Source organism: Sceloporus undulatus, chromosome 4 (genome assembly GCF_019175285.1).
Source record: "Sceloporus undulatus isolate JIND9_A2432 ecotype Alabama chromosome 4, SceUnd_v1.1, whole genome shotgun sequence".
NCBI lineage: Eukaryota > Metazoa > Chordata > Lepidosauria > Squamata > Phrynosomatidae > Sceloporus > Sceloporus undulatus.
In genome coordinates, this window is record NC_056525.1 from 144,086,068 (window position 1) to 144,101,697 (window position 15,630).

The 15,630-nt window shown below is 37.4% G+C and overlaps 1 protein-coding gene across 1 annotated transcript in view; it reads left to right on the forward strand.

Moving 5' to 3' along the window:
* Window positions 1-14,856, forward strand: part of SLC39A6 (solute carrier family 39 member 6) — a 30,107-nt gene extending 15,251 nt beyond the window's left edge. Inside the window, exons 7-10 of the mRNA XM_042461898.1 lie at window positions 5,968-6,345; window positions 8,591-8,671; window positions 11,640-11,830; window positions 12,620-14,856. Of these exons, the coding sequence (XP_042317832.1) occupies window positions 5,968-6,345; window positions 8,591-8,671; window positions 11,640-11,830; window positions 12,620-12,772 (803 nt within the window). The 3' untranslated portion in view covers window positions 12,773-14,856. The remainder of the gene's footprint in view (window positions 1-5,967; window positions 6,346-8,590; window positions 8,672-11,639; window positions 11,831-12,619) is intronic.
* Window positions 14,857-15,630: the final 774 nt, after the last annotated feature.

The following is a 15,630-nucleotide window of genomic DNA, read 5'->3' on the forward strand; positions in this document are numbered from 1 at the left end:
GTTTTATTTGTTTCCTTTTACAAACTAAATAATTAGTCAAATTAATGATTTCTGTTTGAAGTCACTGATACTCAGTGAGATTAAATGCAAATTATATTGACTCGGCTGAATTGGGGAATTACTTCAGAGCATTCCTATTTACTTTTGATTAATCTTATGTAGAAGAACTGCTGCTCAGGTTCTGAATTGTAGTTTTCTAGGCTAATTTAAAATTATATTTAATCCATAAGTATATCTTGAAATGGTTTGTATTAAAGAAACAGTAAGATTAAAAGGATTTAAGCTTGTCACTTGAATATTTCACATGGACAGCATTACAAAAATGCTCTGTTAATACTCTTATGAACATTTGTTGTTGTTTACTGCCTTCGTGTCGATCTCGATCCATGACGACCCTATGGATGAGGCATCTTCATGCCCCCTTTCCTCTACTGTTCTGCCCAGCTTCTGCAAACTCATATTTGTGTTCTCTTTAATAAAGTCCATCCATCTAGCATGTGACCTTCCTCTCTTTTTATTTTCCTCCACCTTTCCTAACATTATTGTCTTTTCCAATGATTCATGCCTTCTCATGTGTCCAAAGTATGACAGTCTAAGTCTTGTCATCTTAGCTTCTAGGGATATTTCTACTTCATCTGCTCTAGGTCCCATTTGTTTGTCATTATGGCTGTCTGTGGAATCCTCAGCACTCTTCTCCAGCACCACATCTCAAATGAGTTGATTTTTCTCCTATCTTCTTTCTTGACTGTCCAGCTCTCACATCCATACATGGTAATAGGGAATACAATGGCTTGTATGATTCTGACTTTTGTGCTGAGTTGTATGTCTTCACATTTTATGATCTTTTCTAGTTCTTTCATAGCCGCCCTCCACATTCTTACTTTTCTTCTGATTTCCTGGCTGCAGTCTCTGTTCCAATCAATGTTTGATCCCAGATATGAGAACTCTTTTACTATTTCTATTTCCTCATTGTCTGGCTTGTTCTCTATGGTCATTGTTTTTGCTTTCTTTATGTTCAACAGTAAGCATGCCTTTGCACTTTCTTCTTTGATCTTCCTTAGTTCTTCAAGGTCTGTGAGGTTCTCTGCTGGTATTATGGTGTCGTCATCATATCTCAGATTGTTTATATTTCTTCCTCCTATTTTCACTCCTCCCTCTTTCATGTCCAAGCCTGCTTTCCTTACAATATGTTCTGCATATAAGTTGAATAGGTAGGGTGATAGAATGCAGCCTTGCCTGACTCCTTTACCAATTCGGAACCATTCTGTTTCTCCGTGTTCTGTTCTGACAGTAGCCTCTTGTCCTGAGTACAGATTCCTCACTAGGACTATCATATGTTGGCATTCCCATGCCTATAAGGGTGTTCCATAGTCATTCATGATCTGCTATAGTCTATGAAGCACATGCTGATTTTCTTTTGGAACTCCCGGCTATGCTCCATTAGCCATCATATATTTACATTGTGATCCCTTGTGCCTCTTCCTTTCCTGAACCCTGCTTGGACTTCTGTGATTTATCTCTCCATGGTTGGAGCCTATTGTTTGCATGGGAGATTAGTGCTATCATAGAATCATAGAATCATAAAGTTGGAAGAGACCACTAGGGCCATCCAGTCCAACCCCCTGCAATGCAGGAAATCCAAATCAAAGCATCCCTGACAGATGGCCATCCAGCCTCTGTTTAAAGACCTCCAAGGAAGGAGACTCTATCACCCTCCGAGGGAGTGCATTCCACTGTCGAACAGCCCTTACTGTCAGGAAGTTCCTCCTAATGTTCAGGTGGAATCTCTTTTCCTGTAGCTTGCATCCATTGTTCCGGGTCCTGTTCTCTGGAGCAGCAGAAAACAAGCTTGCTCCCTCCTCAATATGACATAGAACCAGAACTATGGTTCTATAGTTGCTGCATTCTCTTGTGTCTCCTGTTTTGTGGATGGAATGTATATCGATTGCCTCCAGTCTGTTGGCCATTGTTTTGTTTTCCATATCTGCTGACATATATTGGTCAGGACTAGAGTTGACTCTGTCACTGTGGATTGCAACAGTTCTATTGGAATATAAGCAGTCAAGAGTCAATATCATCTGGAATATCATTTCCTTTATTGCAGCTTCCAACTCAGTTTTTAGAATTTGGGGTTCATCTTCATATGGCTCTTTGTTCTATGTGTCCTTCATGTTGTCATCTCTTTTATATAACTCTTCTGTGTGTTGCATCCATTGTCTTTTTATTCTTTCCTGGTCTTGAATTATGTTATTTTTATTGTCAAGGTGTATACAGATGTCTTATCTTTTCCAAGAATATGATCAAAAATATTCAGAAAGTGATACTGATGGTTCTTAGGATAGAGATCATGTGAGAAATAATGGTAAAAGCCAACCTAGTTTTTCCTATTAAGCCAAGTACTTTAAACAGACTGAATAAAGTAAAAATCCAAAGATTTTGGCAGAACTATATTGTGAACAAAGCTGGACATTTGCTTGTTGCATTTATATCTGCCTTTTGTTCCATGGAGCTAAAGGCAACATATGTTATCTGCTCCCCTTCCCTCATTTTTACTTTCACAAGAGCTCTTTGAGGCTCACAGATGACTAGCTTTCTGATCACTGAGTGAACTTCATGGCTGAGTGGAGTTTTGATCACAGGACTGTGATCACAGGGCTGAGTCGGGTTTTGATCACAGGGCTCTTCTGGACTGGTACATTAGACACTACATTATCAGTCCTCTATGTTGGTGGGCACATCAGCGTCCATTGACGCTAATGGGACTTTTAGTCTTTTGTTATCCATGGGAGGGTCGTTGAACCCCTGTTGATATGGAGGGTCGACAGTACCATACTGTTTCATCTCTGATATAAAACAACCAGTTCCTTCTATAAACTTGAAAAGTGAAAGTAGAGCGATCTCTTTTTGCATTGGTGCTGCTCAAATGATAAAGCCTTCTTCAGTAAATGGATATATATGACCCCTGCTGAGTAAGAGCAGTGCACAACCTATTTGCATGGTTTGCCCATCTAGGTGTTTATTTTTGTTATTGATATGGTGTACTACCTTTTGTTATTGTTGCTTCTCATCTTTCATTATGTTAATATAGTCTGAATGCTCTGAAGATGCTCTGAAAAAGACTCCAAAGTTTTGAGGCTGACCCATAGCTTACACCAACAACATGTGTATCGTCCTCCAAATGTTCCTATCTGATAGCATTTAGCTGATTATGTGGATGATACCTTATTTTCCAGGAACCAGTTCTCATTGATGTAGAATGAGTTTATATATTGATGTAAGATGAGTTTGTGTTTTATATTAACTAGTGATCCCCTGTCTTGGAATGATATTGAAAATAACTTTCTATTCTTTCAAAAGCAGGAAGGGATTACAACTCAATGTGAGCGGTACAGTATGTTGTGGCTACTTAAGGGATGAACAGTTTGTAGAATTGTACATTAAAATTCCTTCTAATTGTTCATGATATTAGCAACCCAATTTTGAAACATTATAGTGCTTGGGGTTGTTTTTTTGCAAAGGGAGGATTTTTATATTACCACATGTAATATGTGTTGCTGTTTGGTGCTTAGATTATACATTTCATTTTTGTGCTTGAATGAATTCTTAGGAAGCTTGTGCTGTTTTGAGTGGTGAATAGTGCAGCACTGAATGTTGCTTCAGTTGACCTCTTTAAGATTTTTAATTGAAGCCAGGACAGAGTAAAAGCCCATATGTAGCACTAGTTTGAATTTATAAAATGTGTTTATTTTTCATAGTTTTCAGTTACCTATTATTTATATGAAAAGGGTCAGTTATTTCGGATCCTCTATTATTAGGGCTTCTGTTTGTACAATAGAACTTGCCTCATTTTGCCCGATCCTCAGAGTTGCTCCTCCAACCTCTGAAGCAAATCTAGAGACCGTGGTTCTTCCAGAGGGAAGAGTTAATTGGTTGTCAACTGTTATGATGCATACTATTGTTGATGCAAAACAAGAATAGCCAACATCAGCTCTCAAGATTTTATTTTCCTTATAATTGTTTCAGATAGTAACAGTATTTGGCTCCAAATGCTTGGGGAGATAATGTAAAGCAGGCGGTGCCTTGGCTTCTTTCTCTCACCTCTTCTTCTACTCAAAGCACCTACCATAGTTCAAAAGAGAGGATGATGGTGAAGTGCTTTTGGCTGATGACACATCCAGCAGCTCCTACACAGATTTAGGAAGATGGCAGTGACTGCTATAAAATTGAACCTCACTTGATAAGGCTAATTGCTGTAGATGTTGTGGTGAAATGCAGTGTAGAAGTAAAACTGGTTGATAAGCAGGTGCAGGAGCAAGACTGTCCTGTATCGTTACTGATTGAGATGCTGAATGGCTTCATTCTAAATTTACCATCATTGTTTATCACAGTGCCCTGTTACTATGAGGATTACAGTTCACTGGCAACTTCTCCCACTTCACCACTAGAGGTTACCAGAACCGTAATGTCAAGCCTTATTGTTTCATTGCACAGTTCTCTTCCTTCAAGCTTTTTGTTCCAGGAAATATTTTTTTCTGTTATAAAACTTTTATCTTGTGACTTTTGCATGCTCCCTTTGTTTCTCTACACTTTCCATAGATAATGGAGTTGACATCAATTTAGTTTACTGTTGACAGTTAAGTGCACTATCCAGTGGGTTCTTGTTATCCACTAGGGTTTGGTTCGAGGACCCTCTGTAGATAACAGCATCTGTGGATGCTCAAGTCCTATTAAATATAATGGGAAAGGAAAATGGTGTCTCTAATATAAAATGAAAAATCAAGGTTTACTATTTGGAATTTATACTTTTTTAAAAATATTTTCAAGCTGTGGATGCTTGAATCCGTGGATAAAAAATCCATGGATAAGGAGGGTCGACTGTAGTTAATGCTATGATGTTGACAGTCCCACTGACTGTATTGCATTAGTGGGATAGTCAGTGTCATCTTTAATACTTAATATCATTAGAGACAATTTAAGCAAATTTAAGGTTTGTTCGGATATAAATATAAATTTAATAATAATTGGATATAGGAATTTTATTTCTTAGTGACTGGATGGGATTTTATTTGTTAATAATGAAATCAGTCTTTCCAAATACTGATTAATTACATTTGAAGGGATTATTTGTTAATTGTATGTGTATAATTTTGTGAACAATTTATAGTTTATTTGTTAGCAATGTACAGTACTTCAAATATATTTTTAAAATCTATTTTTAATTTTAGAAGTTCACTAAGCTGTAACCCTTCCTCTTAAGCCCAAGTGTTCACCCATCCTTGGAAAGTGGCCCTTTGTCCAGTGGATGTTGTTTACTCCTGCTGTTTATTGCAAAGGCCCAAAAGAGCATGGTGTCTTGTTTCCTCAGGATTTGGTCTGGTCTCATGAAAAGTATAAAGAGATTTATTTCATGGGAGTTTTATGATAAAAACATTTTGAGACTAGTGTTGTTTCAAAATGCAGTGTGGGTCACTTCACATATGGAAGCAGGTTTATGACATTCTCTATACATAGTCTCTGGTAAAAAAAAAAAGATTGCATGGCGAAATCTCTGCAGCAGCTGATTTGTAGATTCAGCTCTGGAGTCTGAAGGCCTGTCCTGAAGTTGGTCAGTGCTTTTTCCAAGTATCAAATTTGGCTGCTAGTAGCTAGTAGGCTCTGCTCATGTGTAGCCTTTTTTTTCTTCCAGTTTTCCTATACAATCCACTACTTGAGGTATTGCATAGGGAAAATGTCTCTAGTTTGTGTTTGTAAACTGACTTTCCCCCAGTATGATAAAATGAATCAGTAATAAATGTTTCACTTGATTAAAAACTGTAGGTAGAATACTAAGAACTGTAGGTAGGATGTAGGACTAGTAAGATATTTATGAACACTCAGAACTACAGTAAATGCATTTTTTATTTTGAGATAGAGTAGAACCATGGAATTTGTGGTATCTCATTTCTGCTTTTCCCTTGTTTTATCAAGGACCTGAAGTTTATCTGGAGACACACTCACATGAGCAATCAAATTTCATCTCTCAGAAGCCAGTAGCACAAGAAGAAGAAGAAGTGATGATAGCTCACTCTCATCAGGAAACTGCTGACAACGAGTATGCATCCAGAGGATGTAGAAACAAATGTCATTCACATTTGCATGACACTCTAGGACAGTCAGACCATCTGGGTCATCATCACCATGACTACCACCATATTTTGCATCACCATCATCATCAGAACCATCACCCACATAGCCATAGTCAGCGATATTCACGAGAAGAACTGAAAGATGCCGGTATAGCTACACTAGCCTGGATGGTAATTATGGGTGATGGACTACACAACTTCAGTGATGGTCTTGCAATTGGTTAGTATAGCTTCTTGTTCTTTTCTTTTTCTAAGGCTAGTTTATGTGTTTGTGGTTGATCCAAATCAGGCTTGTCCTCTTCCCATTTTCTTTGTGGGGCTTCTATGAATCTAGAAGTAAAATGGAAATGTTGTGTTCATATCCATTTCCTCAGATTTCTTTGACCCCCTGGTCTGTAAAGAATATATTGTACTGCATATCAGAATTTAGTTATGGTTTCTATTTAACTACTTAAAAAATAGTAGGTAAAAATGTACATACCATTGTCAGCTGTCAAAATAACACCGATAGATTATAAATTCACTAGCTTTGTAAATTTTGTCAACTTTAAATTGCTAGTTACAATTCTACCAAGAATTGTAAAGACCTGTTTCCAGACTGTTAAATACATTGAGCCTTACATATAGTACAGTCTAGCCTAGCCTATTGTCCCTTTTAGAGTGCAACTCCCATTGGCTCCTGCCAGTGTGTCCTGTAGTCACGGATGAAAGGAACTCTAATCTCAGATTTACACATCTGTTTAATGCCGGGTTAGAAAAGGCTGATATGATGTATATGTTTGTGTGTGTTTGAGTATACAGATACATGCTTTGTCGTTAACTGTTCATTGCTTTAAAAGACACTGGGTTGGATACAGACAGTCATGCTTCAAGTCGATCCATTGAGACTGGCTACCTTGTCACACTGACTTAAGTGGATTTCCCATATAAACATGATTAAGTCAGATCCAAGCTGTTTTCCCTTTTTGCTAAATTAGCAGTATGTTGTTTCATAGTGTCTCCTTAAGTCTTTATAAAGTTATTAGAATTGCTCTTCATATTTCATGATCTTATATATCTAATCTAGCCCACATTTATTTCTTAGTATTTAAACAATAGAAAGGAAAATATCTTGAGAATCCTGGCACTCCTTATTTGTTCTGAAACAATAGTGATAGCTTTGCAACCTTGCTTAATATGGAATTATGATTTTTACTGGGCATTGTGCAGGATATGGTTGATGATTTTGCTTGTGATTTGATTGTAAGAAAAGATTGAGGCATTACAGCTGGCATCCTTAAAATCTGTTGCACGCCAAATTCTCTGCAAATTAATCATAAAAATATATATATATTTAAAAGCCAAAAGAGTTCATAGTTAATCTCAAACTTGCACTGAAATGTTTGGGATGCCCTATGTCGAAATTCCAAGTTTGGTTAAAATTTGTGCATCAGTGTTTATTCTAAAACAAAAAATACGGAAATTTGGGGGTAGTTGAGCAAGGAGGGACACCTGAAATAGTTACCAAATCATCAGATCCTTGCTATTTGATAATACACCATTTATTTATTTTTACTCACAATCCTGCCTTTCTGTTAAAGGCAGCAAACAGCAACTTTAAAACAATACAGTTTAAAAACAGTACAAAAGCATTAAAATGTATGAATATAAAATTTAAAAAACAGTTAAACAATTTTAAAAGTTAAAACAGTTATGCATTAAAACTTAAAATGTTTTAAAAAACTCTATCCAAATCTTATAATCTGAACCCTTGACAGCATAAGAATGTTTTTATCAGTTGCTGAAATGAGAGCAGCGATGGGGCCATCCTAGCCTCTCTAGGGAGGGAACGCCAGAGCCTGGGAGCAGCCATCACTCAGTACCACCTTCTAAGAGCACCCCTCCAAGAAAGAGCAGAGCCACTGTAAGACAGAACCTCCGAGCTCCATCCCAGAGAGGTTTACAGCAATTCCAGTCAACTCCAGTCAGGCATGTTGATTTGCCAAACATGACAGATAGTCTAAGTATAGTATAGAAGTATTCAATGTTCCTGGTAAATTCTTCTGCCCACCCCTGCATCGTTTCTTACACTACAGCAATGTTACTACACAGAAATACAATAAAGCAGCCTGTGGCACCCTCATGAGTAACATTTTTAATAAGCTTCCACAAACACTATTAGCTTTTAGGATGCATAAAATATTATCCTGAGATTGGCAAGTGTAGATTGGTGGTGTTGGTGTTGATGATGGTGGTTTGAAAACAGTGGGGCCAAGGAAAATGAAGTGCAGAAAGTGTAGACAGTGATACTTACCTTACCTTGGACATGCACAAATGATATTTCATTGAGCTGATTAACATACGTAGTGTATTTTTTTTTAATTGCTTTTTTCACAACACAGCATTTTGATACTTTTGTTTAGCTATAACTGGATTTTCCAAGTGAGATTTCTTCTCAGTAATGTCTTTTTTTTTTCTCCTCCAAGGTGCTGCATTTACTGAAGGCTTATCTAGTGGCTTAAGTACTTCTGTTGCTGTCTTTTGCCATGAGTTGCCACATGAATTAGGTAAAGCATACATGTTTTAGTGAATAATGGAGTTTAGTTGCTTTATAACTGCATGAGTCAATCAAGTAATAACTGGAAGATTTTACTGTTTGAGTTATAGTTTGTGTGAATGACAGTAATTTCCTGTCCCCCAATACTGTTGTTGTTGTTTTAAAGTATTGCTTCAGAATTATTTGAATATAGGAGAAACCTTTCCGGATGAGACTAAAAGCTTATCTGGTCCAGTGAACCAGATTTTTAATGGAAAATTCAACAGCATGACATGAGGGCAATGGATCCTTATGACTGTTTTGCTTTGCAGAGATATTCAGAGATATTTAAACTCTGATCCTGGAGCTAATATACAGCCATTCTAACCACTGATACCCTTATTTCCCCAGGGTTTGTCAGAACCTCTTTGAAAGCCATTGGAATTGGGGGCCATCTCCAGCTCATGTGGTAGCAGATTCTATAATTCGGCTATGCACTGTGTGAATAGATAGATACTTTCTTTAATCTCTCTTGTATGTCCCACCATTCAGCTTCAGTAGAAGACCCCAGGTTCTAGTACTAAGAGAAGAAGATTCCCACTTTCTCTAGACCACGCATAATTTTAGACATTGCTGTCATGCCTTTGAGCCAAAGAGCTGCCTGTTTTGTAACCTTTACTTATAGGGAAGTTGTTCCAACTCTTGATCATCTTGATTTTCCTTTCCTGCACCTTTTCAGCTCAACAATATCCTTTTTGAGATATGACAACCAAAATTATACACAGTACTCCAGGGGTTATCACATCGTGTTTCTGTATAAAGGTGTTACAGTATTGGTAGTCTTCAAGATAATAATAAATAATAAATAAAATCTTTATTTATATCCCGCCCTTCCAAAAAGATCAGGGCGGCTTACAACAATGCAACAAGATCCTTCTCTTAATCTCTTTAATTTAAATGGAATGAGTTGATATTTTCATTTAGCTCTTTTCTGGTCAGTTACTGCCAGCTCAGATCCCCATCAAAGTATATGCAAAGTTTAGGTTGCTGTTTTTGTTTTGGCCTCAGTGTGCATTTGCGTGTGTATGCATGCCTTAATGTTGCCCATCAACCCATGAATTTCATAGGGTTTTTTTAGGTAAGGAATATTCTCAGAGCTGGTTTTGCCAGTTCCTTCCTCTGAAATATCCCCTGTAGCACATGGTATTCCTTGGCACTCTCCCATCTAGTTACTAACCAGGGCTGACCCTGCTTAGCTCCAAGATCAGATGGGATCTGGTGCCAAACTTTTTCAGGCTACTGTCCCTTTTCCTCTTAGGTGACAACCCTAGTGCCCCCCACATGCTAGCTAGCCAAGGCAAGAGGGAATGGAGGAGAGCTTGTACACATCTGTCTCCTTCCTTCCCTTTTTCCTCAATAGCAGCCTGTGACTTTCTTAGCTGAACAGGCTCTCCCCTTTAGGCTCCTTCCAGGGGGAGGCTGAGCAGCTTCCACAAAAAGGTAGGCATGGCATGTATGGTGCCCAGAGAGGGGAGCGAGCAAGGAAGGGGGAAGGACAGGGTCCATTTGCTCTGCTCCAGGGCAAAGCAAAGCCAGAGGAGCCATGCTGGTCTCTTGCCTCAGCCTGGACAGATGGACAGCTTGTTCCCCAAGCAGCTCTCCATTTAGCCTCCCTCTGTCTTGTCCCAGAATGGTACACAAAAAAGGTTTCATGCAACCATCATCCTCACAATTCTCTGCTGCCCCCCTTTTTGCTCACCACCCTCTGCTGCCCTTTTTCCCTTCACTGTCCCCCTGGACCTTTCCAGTGCCTCCAGGGGGACTCTGCCACCCACTTTGGGAATCACTGCTCATAGAGTATCACTGTGCACTTATTAACTCTGAATTGCTTGTGCAATTAATGCCCCTTCACGCAGTTTCGAGAAATCCTTTTAGAGTTCTTCACAATTCATTTTTGTTTTTACCACCCCTAAATCATTCTGTGTGATCTGCCATCTTGATGACCTCATTGTTTGCCCCTATTTCTGGATCATCTATTAATAAGTCAAAAAGCTCCTAGTCCCAGTACAGAACCTTGGAAAGATCCTTCTTCATGTATTCCTCCATGGTCAGAATTGTCAGTTTGTTTGGAGCCATAATCAGTCACCCATTGAAGGATCTTGTGCTTCTTTTAAAAAGCATGTGGAAGAATGGCAAAATGATCTAAAATGGGGGCATTTTTTAAAAATTCAATCAAATGATGGTTTTTTTTCTAAACCAGTTGGGCAAACCCCGTTCAACAGTGCAATACTGCTAATATTGTTGCTACCTAATATTGCAATATGCAAAGGAATCTTGCAGTGCATTCGAGATTAACTGAAAGATAAAAGTTGGTAGCATGAGCTTTTGTAGACTTCAGCCTACTTTCTCAGATGCATCTCTCAAAGTTGCAGCAAGACCTCTTTCCATACTGATTTACCAGACTTATATGGCTATGTCTTTGAATTCTAATATTGCAGTGTTAACTGTTGAACTGAGTTTCTCACAGATCTTTTTGATGTTAAATTTTAGTTAGCTAAATTTTCCTTGATATTGTTAGTTGGGATACTTACAATAAATTGTAGTACTTAAGTAATAATGAAATTGTGTGAATATTCCACTGAATTGAAGCATGCTTTAAAGTGAGTTATGACTACTAGGTTTATTTTTTATTCTGGTGGAATACAAAATTGTATCACAATAGATTTCTAATCGGTGGTTGAAAAACAAATAGATTGTGTGTTTGTGTGAGCATGGATACGCACATAACTGCAAAGTTTGCCATCATTAATGTTGGCTAATATAGTTATTTGTGCTTGTCTATTTGAAGTTTTTATAGTCCTAATTTTGAGAAAGCCAGTGAGTTTTAAGGTTTCAAAATATGTTTATGGGCAGCTTTTGAGTAGGCAGAAATTAAGTAATATTCTAGCTTTTTGACTTGGTGACAGATTATTGGTTTGACATTTCTCTCTCTCTTTCAGGAGATTTTGCCGTGCTTCTCAAAGCTGGCATGACTGTCAAACAAGCTGTTCTTTACAATGCCCTCTCAGCGATGTTGGCATACCTTGGAATGGCTACTGGCATACTCATTGGTCACTATGCTGACAATGTTTCCATGTGGATCTTTGCACTGACCGCTGGGCTGTTCATGTATGTAGCCCTTGTTGATATGGTAAGTATGTAAACAATGCTAGATATTGTTGCTACTCTTATAATAAATAGTTGCAGCCACAGGTTTGCTCTAGAACAAAAGTGAAAAATCCCCCAGTGATATTTTCCTGATACTGATTTCAGTATAGCCTTACTTACTGATGTAGTCAGTTCTTGGATTTGGTTGCAAAAGAAATTAGGGTATTAAGTTATTACAATGTTTTACCCAAAGAGTATGGGAGCATTTTAATATATGTAGTCTATCAACCTAGTATTTTTGCAGTGGCCAGTGAAATGTATTTAGAAAACGAGCTGGTAGGTCATCAGTGAACAGAGGTAATTCCTGTGTGTTGAGTAGCAATCAGGAATTATGTCTTCTAAATTGAAGCACTGGGAAAGTTTGCTGAAATACAAAAAGTACTTTTTTTAACCTAAAGTGGGCAACCTCAATTACTCCAATATGATTTGAGCATGCTCAGTAGATGAGGAGCCATGGTATGATAATTCTGTTGGAGTAGACGCATGGTGGGATGTGGGAAAATGAGGTGATTGAAACAGGGAGCAGGCTTGATTAGGTGCTTTAAGAGTTCATAATCTCGGTGTTTACAGTATTATGCATGGCTGTTGTATCTGTCAGGAACCTTGAAGAGTAGCCACTCCTGTTAGGGAGTGAAGGTACACAGCGACACTTTTATAGTAGGTACTGTTTGTGCCATGAAAGAAGGCTAACTCCTAACTATTTTGACAATTGCTCAAAACATGCATTTTTAATGTTTTAATTTAAAACTGTGTGTTTTGTTTTTAAATCCAGGTGCCTGAAATGCTCCATAACGATGCTAGTGATCATGGATGTAGCCGGTGGGGATATTTCCTGTTACAGAATGCTGGAATTCTGTTAGGTTTTGGTATTATGCTTCTTATCTCTGTGTTTGAACATAAAATTGTGTTCAGCATAAACCTATAAGTTTGGATCTAGATTGATCCTTAGTGGAGTTTTGCTTGCACTGGAGGAAAGAATGGTTCTTCTTCCCTCTGCAAGCCCATGTATCCTTTGAAAATCTGCTTGAAATGTTGATGGCCCTCTAGATTAATTGGGGCGACCCCACGGGGTCGGAAGAAATAGAAGATTTTGCTTCCCTTCTTTCTTCCAGCGAGGAGCCTCTGCTGCATCTCAAGTTACTTCCATGAACAGAAAATCTGTGCTTCATGGAAATGACACTCTGGATCCAATCCTTCTATGTTTACTTTCTGTTACTAAAGTTGAAAATGTTACTGTTAGGCACATCTATCCCCTTTTGCTGCCCCCAACTTAATTGTCTACTGATTAAGCATTTAGATTGGGCATTTTTTTTTTTGCAGGGAGATACTGAATTTGTTAAACTCATTGCACACATGGTGGAGTACTGGCCTATTAAATACCAAATTTTAACAAACATAATAGAAACTGAAACTATAAGGAATGAATTCTTTAACTTGTAAACTGTTTTAACATCATTTAATCTTGCAAATGTAACTACAGCATGCAATGTCAGGTTTTGTCTTGTATATGTTTAGCTGGTACAGACATGTGAAGTGGTACTACTTTTAATGTTCCTGATATGAAACAACATAAGGTTGTCATTTTCATTGTTGTATTCAAATGATAAAAAAAAAGTACTCTGGGAATTTGTAAATGCATATGCTATAAACAAGTTTCTCAATGAAGAAATTTAATATTACATTACCATTAATAATTATATGATCTTTGATCTATCCTTACTAAACGTTTACAGAAAGTAAAATATGCTAAAATAAAAATTTCCGTTGGCTTAAACATCAAATTCTAGCCAAACCTCTGCGCTGAAGAAATACATTCATTTGCTTGTTGGAATTTCACACATTTTCCGCAAGCCATACAATGGTTGGAAATGGGGGTGTTTGGCAGAAATATTAAAAAGCAGACTTCCAAAATTTGGGATTTTTGTAAGAAAAGGACTACACAGACAGGAGTAGGAAGATGATTCTAGGTAATCTTGCAGTGTATATTGTGTTGTAAGTCTTTCTGAGTTTAGTGGTGCATATGAATCTTCAGAAGCCAACTAGTAGAGAGAGTGAATTGTTGAATCAGAATGAGTTTTTGACACCATGCATTGGCTAAAGATAGAAACAGTGATGGAAAGAATACACTTCACTTCCGAGGGAACTGGATTCTTGAATACTTGGTGCTATGAAAAGATTTGATCATGTGTGGGACAGATTTGCCAAGGTTCTAAAACAGGTGATAAGAGACATTTCATACTTTACTTCATAGAGTAGCAGGTTCACTCATCAACCTAATCGAACAATATTACTTCTAAAATGTGGTTATCCACTATAATCCCAATTTGGGGAGGAAAGGTGGGATATAAATTAAATGTTTTTAAAATATGGTTCAAATTTCTTGTCTTGTGATGTTTTCTGCATACAAAGAAACGTATATTCTTGAGTTTTTAAAGCACTTCCAAGTGCAAAACTTTTTTTATACTCTTTATTCACCTTCAAAAAAAATTTTTCTGGGTAAAAACATTGCCAATCTGTACACATCAATGAAGCTAAATACATGGCTTTGAAGTACCCCAGTATTGTATTTCAAATGTACATATTTAGCTTTATTGATGTATATAAATTGCAGGTACAAATCCAATCCAGTACTGTCTACTAAAGTGGAGGTTACAAAAATCAGTGGGATCAGAAGCATTTTGGATCCAATATGCACAGGTGTAACTTTTATATTGATTTTTGTAAGGTAAATGCTTGTTAATGTCTAGGAAAAGGTAGGGTCTTCATTGTATAACAAGAAGTCTTGTTGAAGAAGTCTTATATCTATAATTGAACAAAAATACCTTGACTTTTTCTGGAATCTAGAATGCATTCCCTGCTTTACTTGACACAACACTTAATTGTCTGCAAGTTTTGACAGAGTATGGGACTGGAGTATACTGTACCTCCAAATTTCAAGTTGGATAAAAATTGTTAATTGGTGTAGTTTGGACATCATTTTTTTTTAATTAAACACTTCAGTGCATTGTAGTTTGCTTATTTATACTTAAAAATAATTTATATGCTTTTCTTTAGTAACATCCATGCATGAAATGACAATTATAGTGTATAAAAGCAAAAATGTATTCTTCCTAAAGGAGCATTTTGTACATTAAACAGGCATATTTTGGGTGCATACAAAAGTAAGCCAGTCACAACTAAAGATTCCCTGCAAGAACTGTGTAATTTAAATCTGGCTGTTTCTTTTATCAGTCTTTCAAAAAGTTAAATGTTGAAATGTGAGGTAGGTGTGACTACCACACAAATGTTAGGGCACATTTCATTGAAAGGTAAGGTTCTGTTGTAATGGAAATTCCTGCATTCCTTGTAAACAGATGTATCCTAATTTAATAATTGGTGGGAAGGTGCTATATAGTAGAACTCTGAGTAGCCAGCTCAAGAAATACAGTATGGGATGTACATTGGTTCAGCAAGAGAAGACTTGGCAAAGAGGTTCCTGAAAAAGAACAAGTGGTAAGCTTTCAATCAAGAAATGACATCTTTATTATGCCTCTGCTGCCTTCAAAATTGCTACAAATTGCAGTTGATAATGAGTCTAGCTCAACTGTCAGGTATTCTCCATATGGTTTGGATTGCAACCTTAATGCTAGATCATTGGTCCTATTGGATGTGACTTCTGGGACTTGCAGTCCAAAAACATTTGAAAGGCACCAGCTTGCCTGTTCTTGCTTTCTCTGTCAGGGTTAAAAAAAAGTGTGACAAAAGCCTTATTTCTGGTGTCCATTTGGATATTGCTGTATTCAG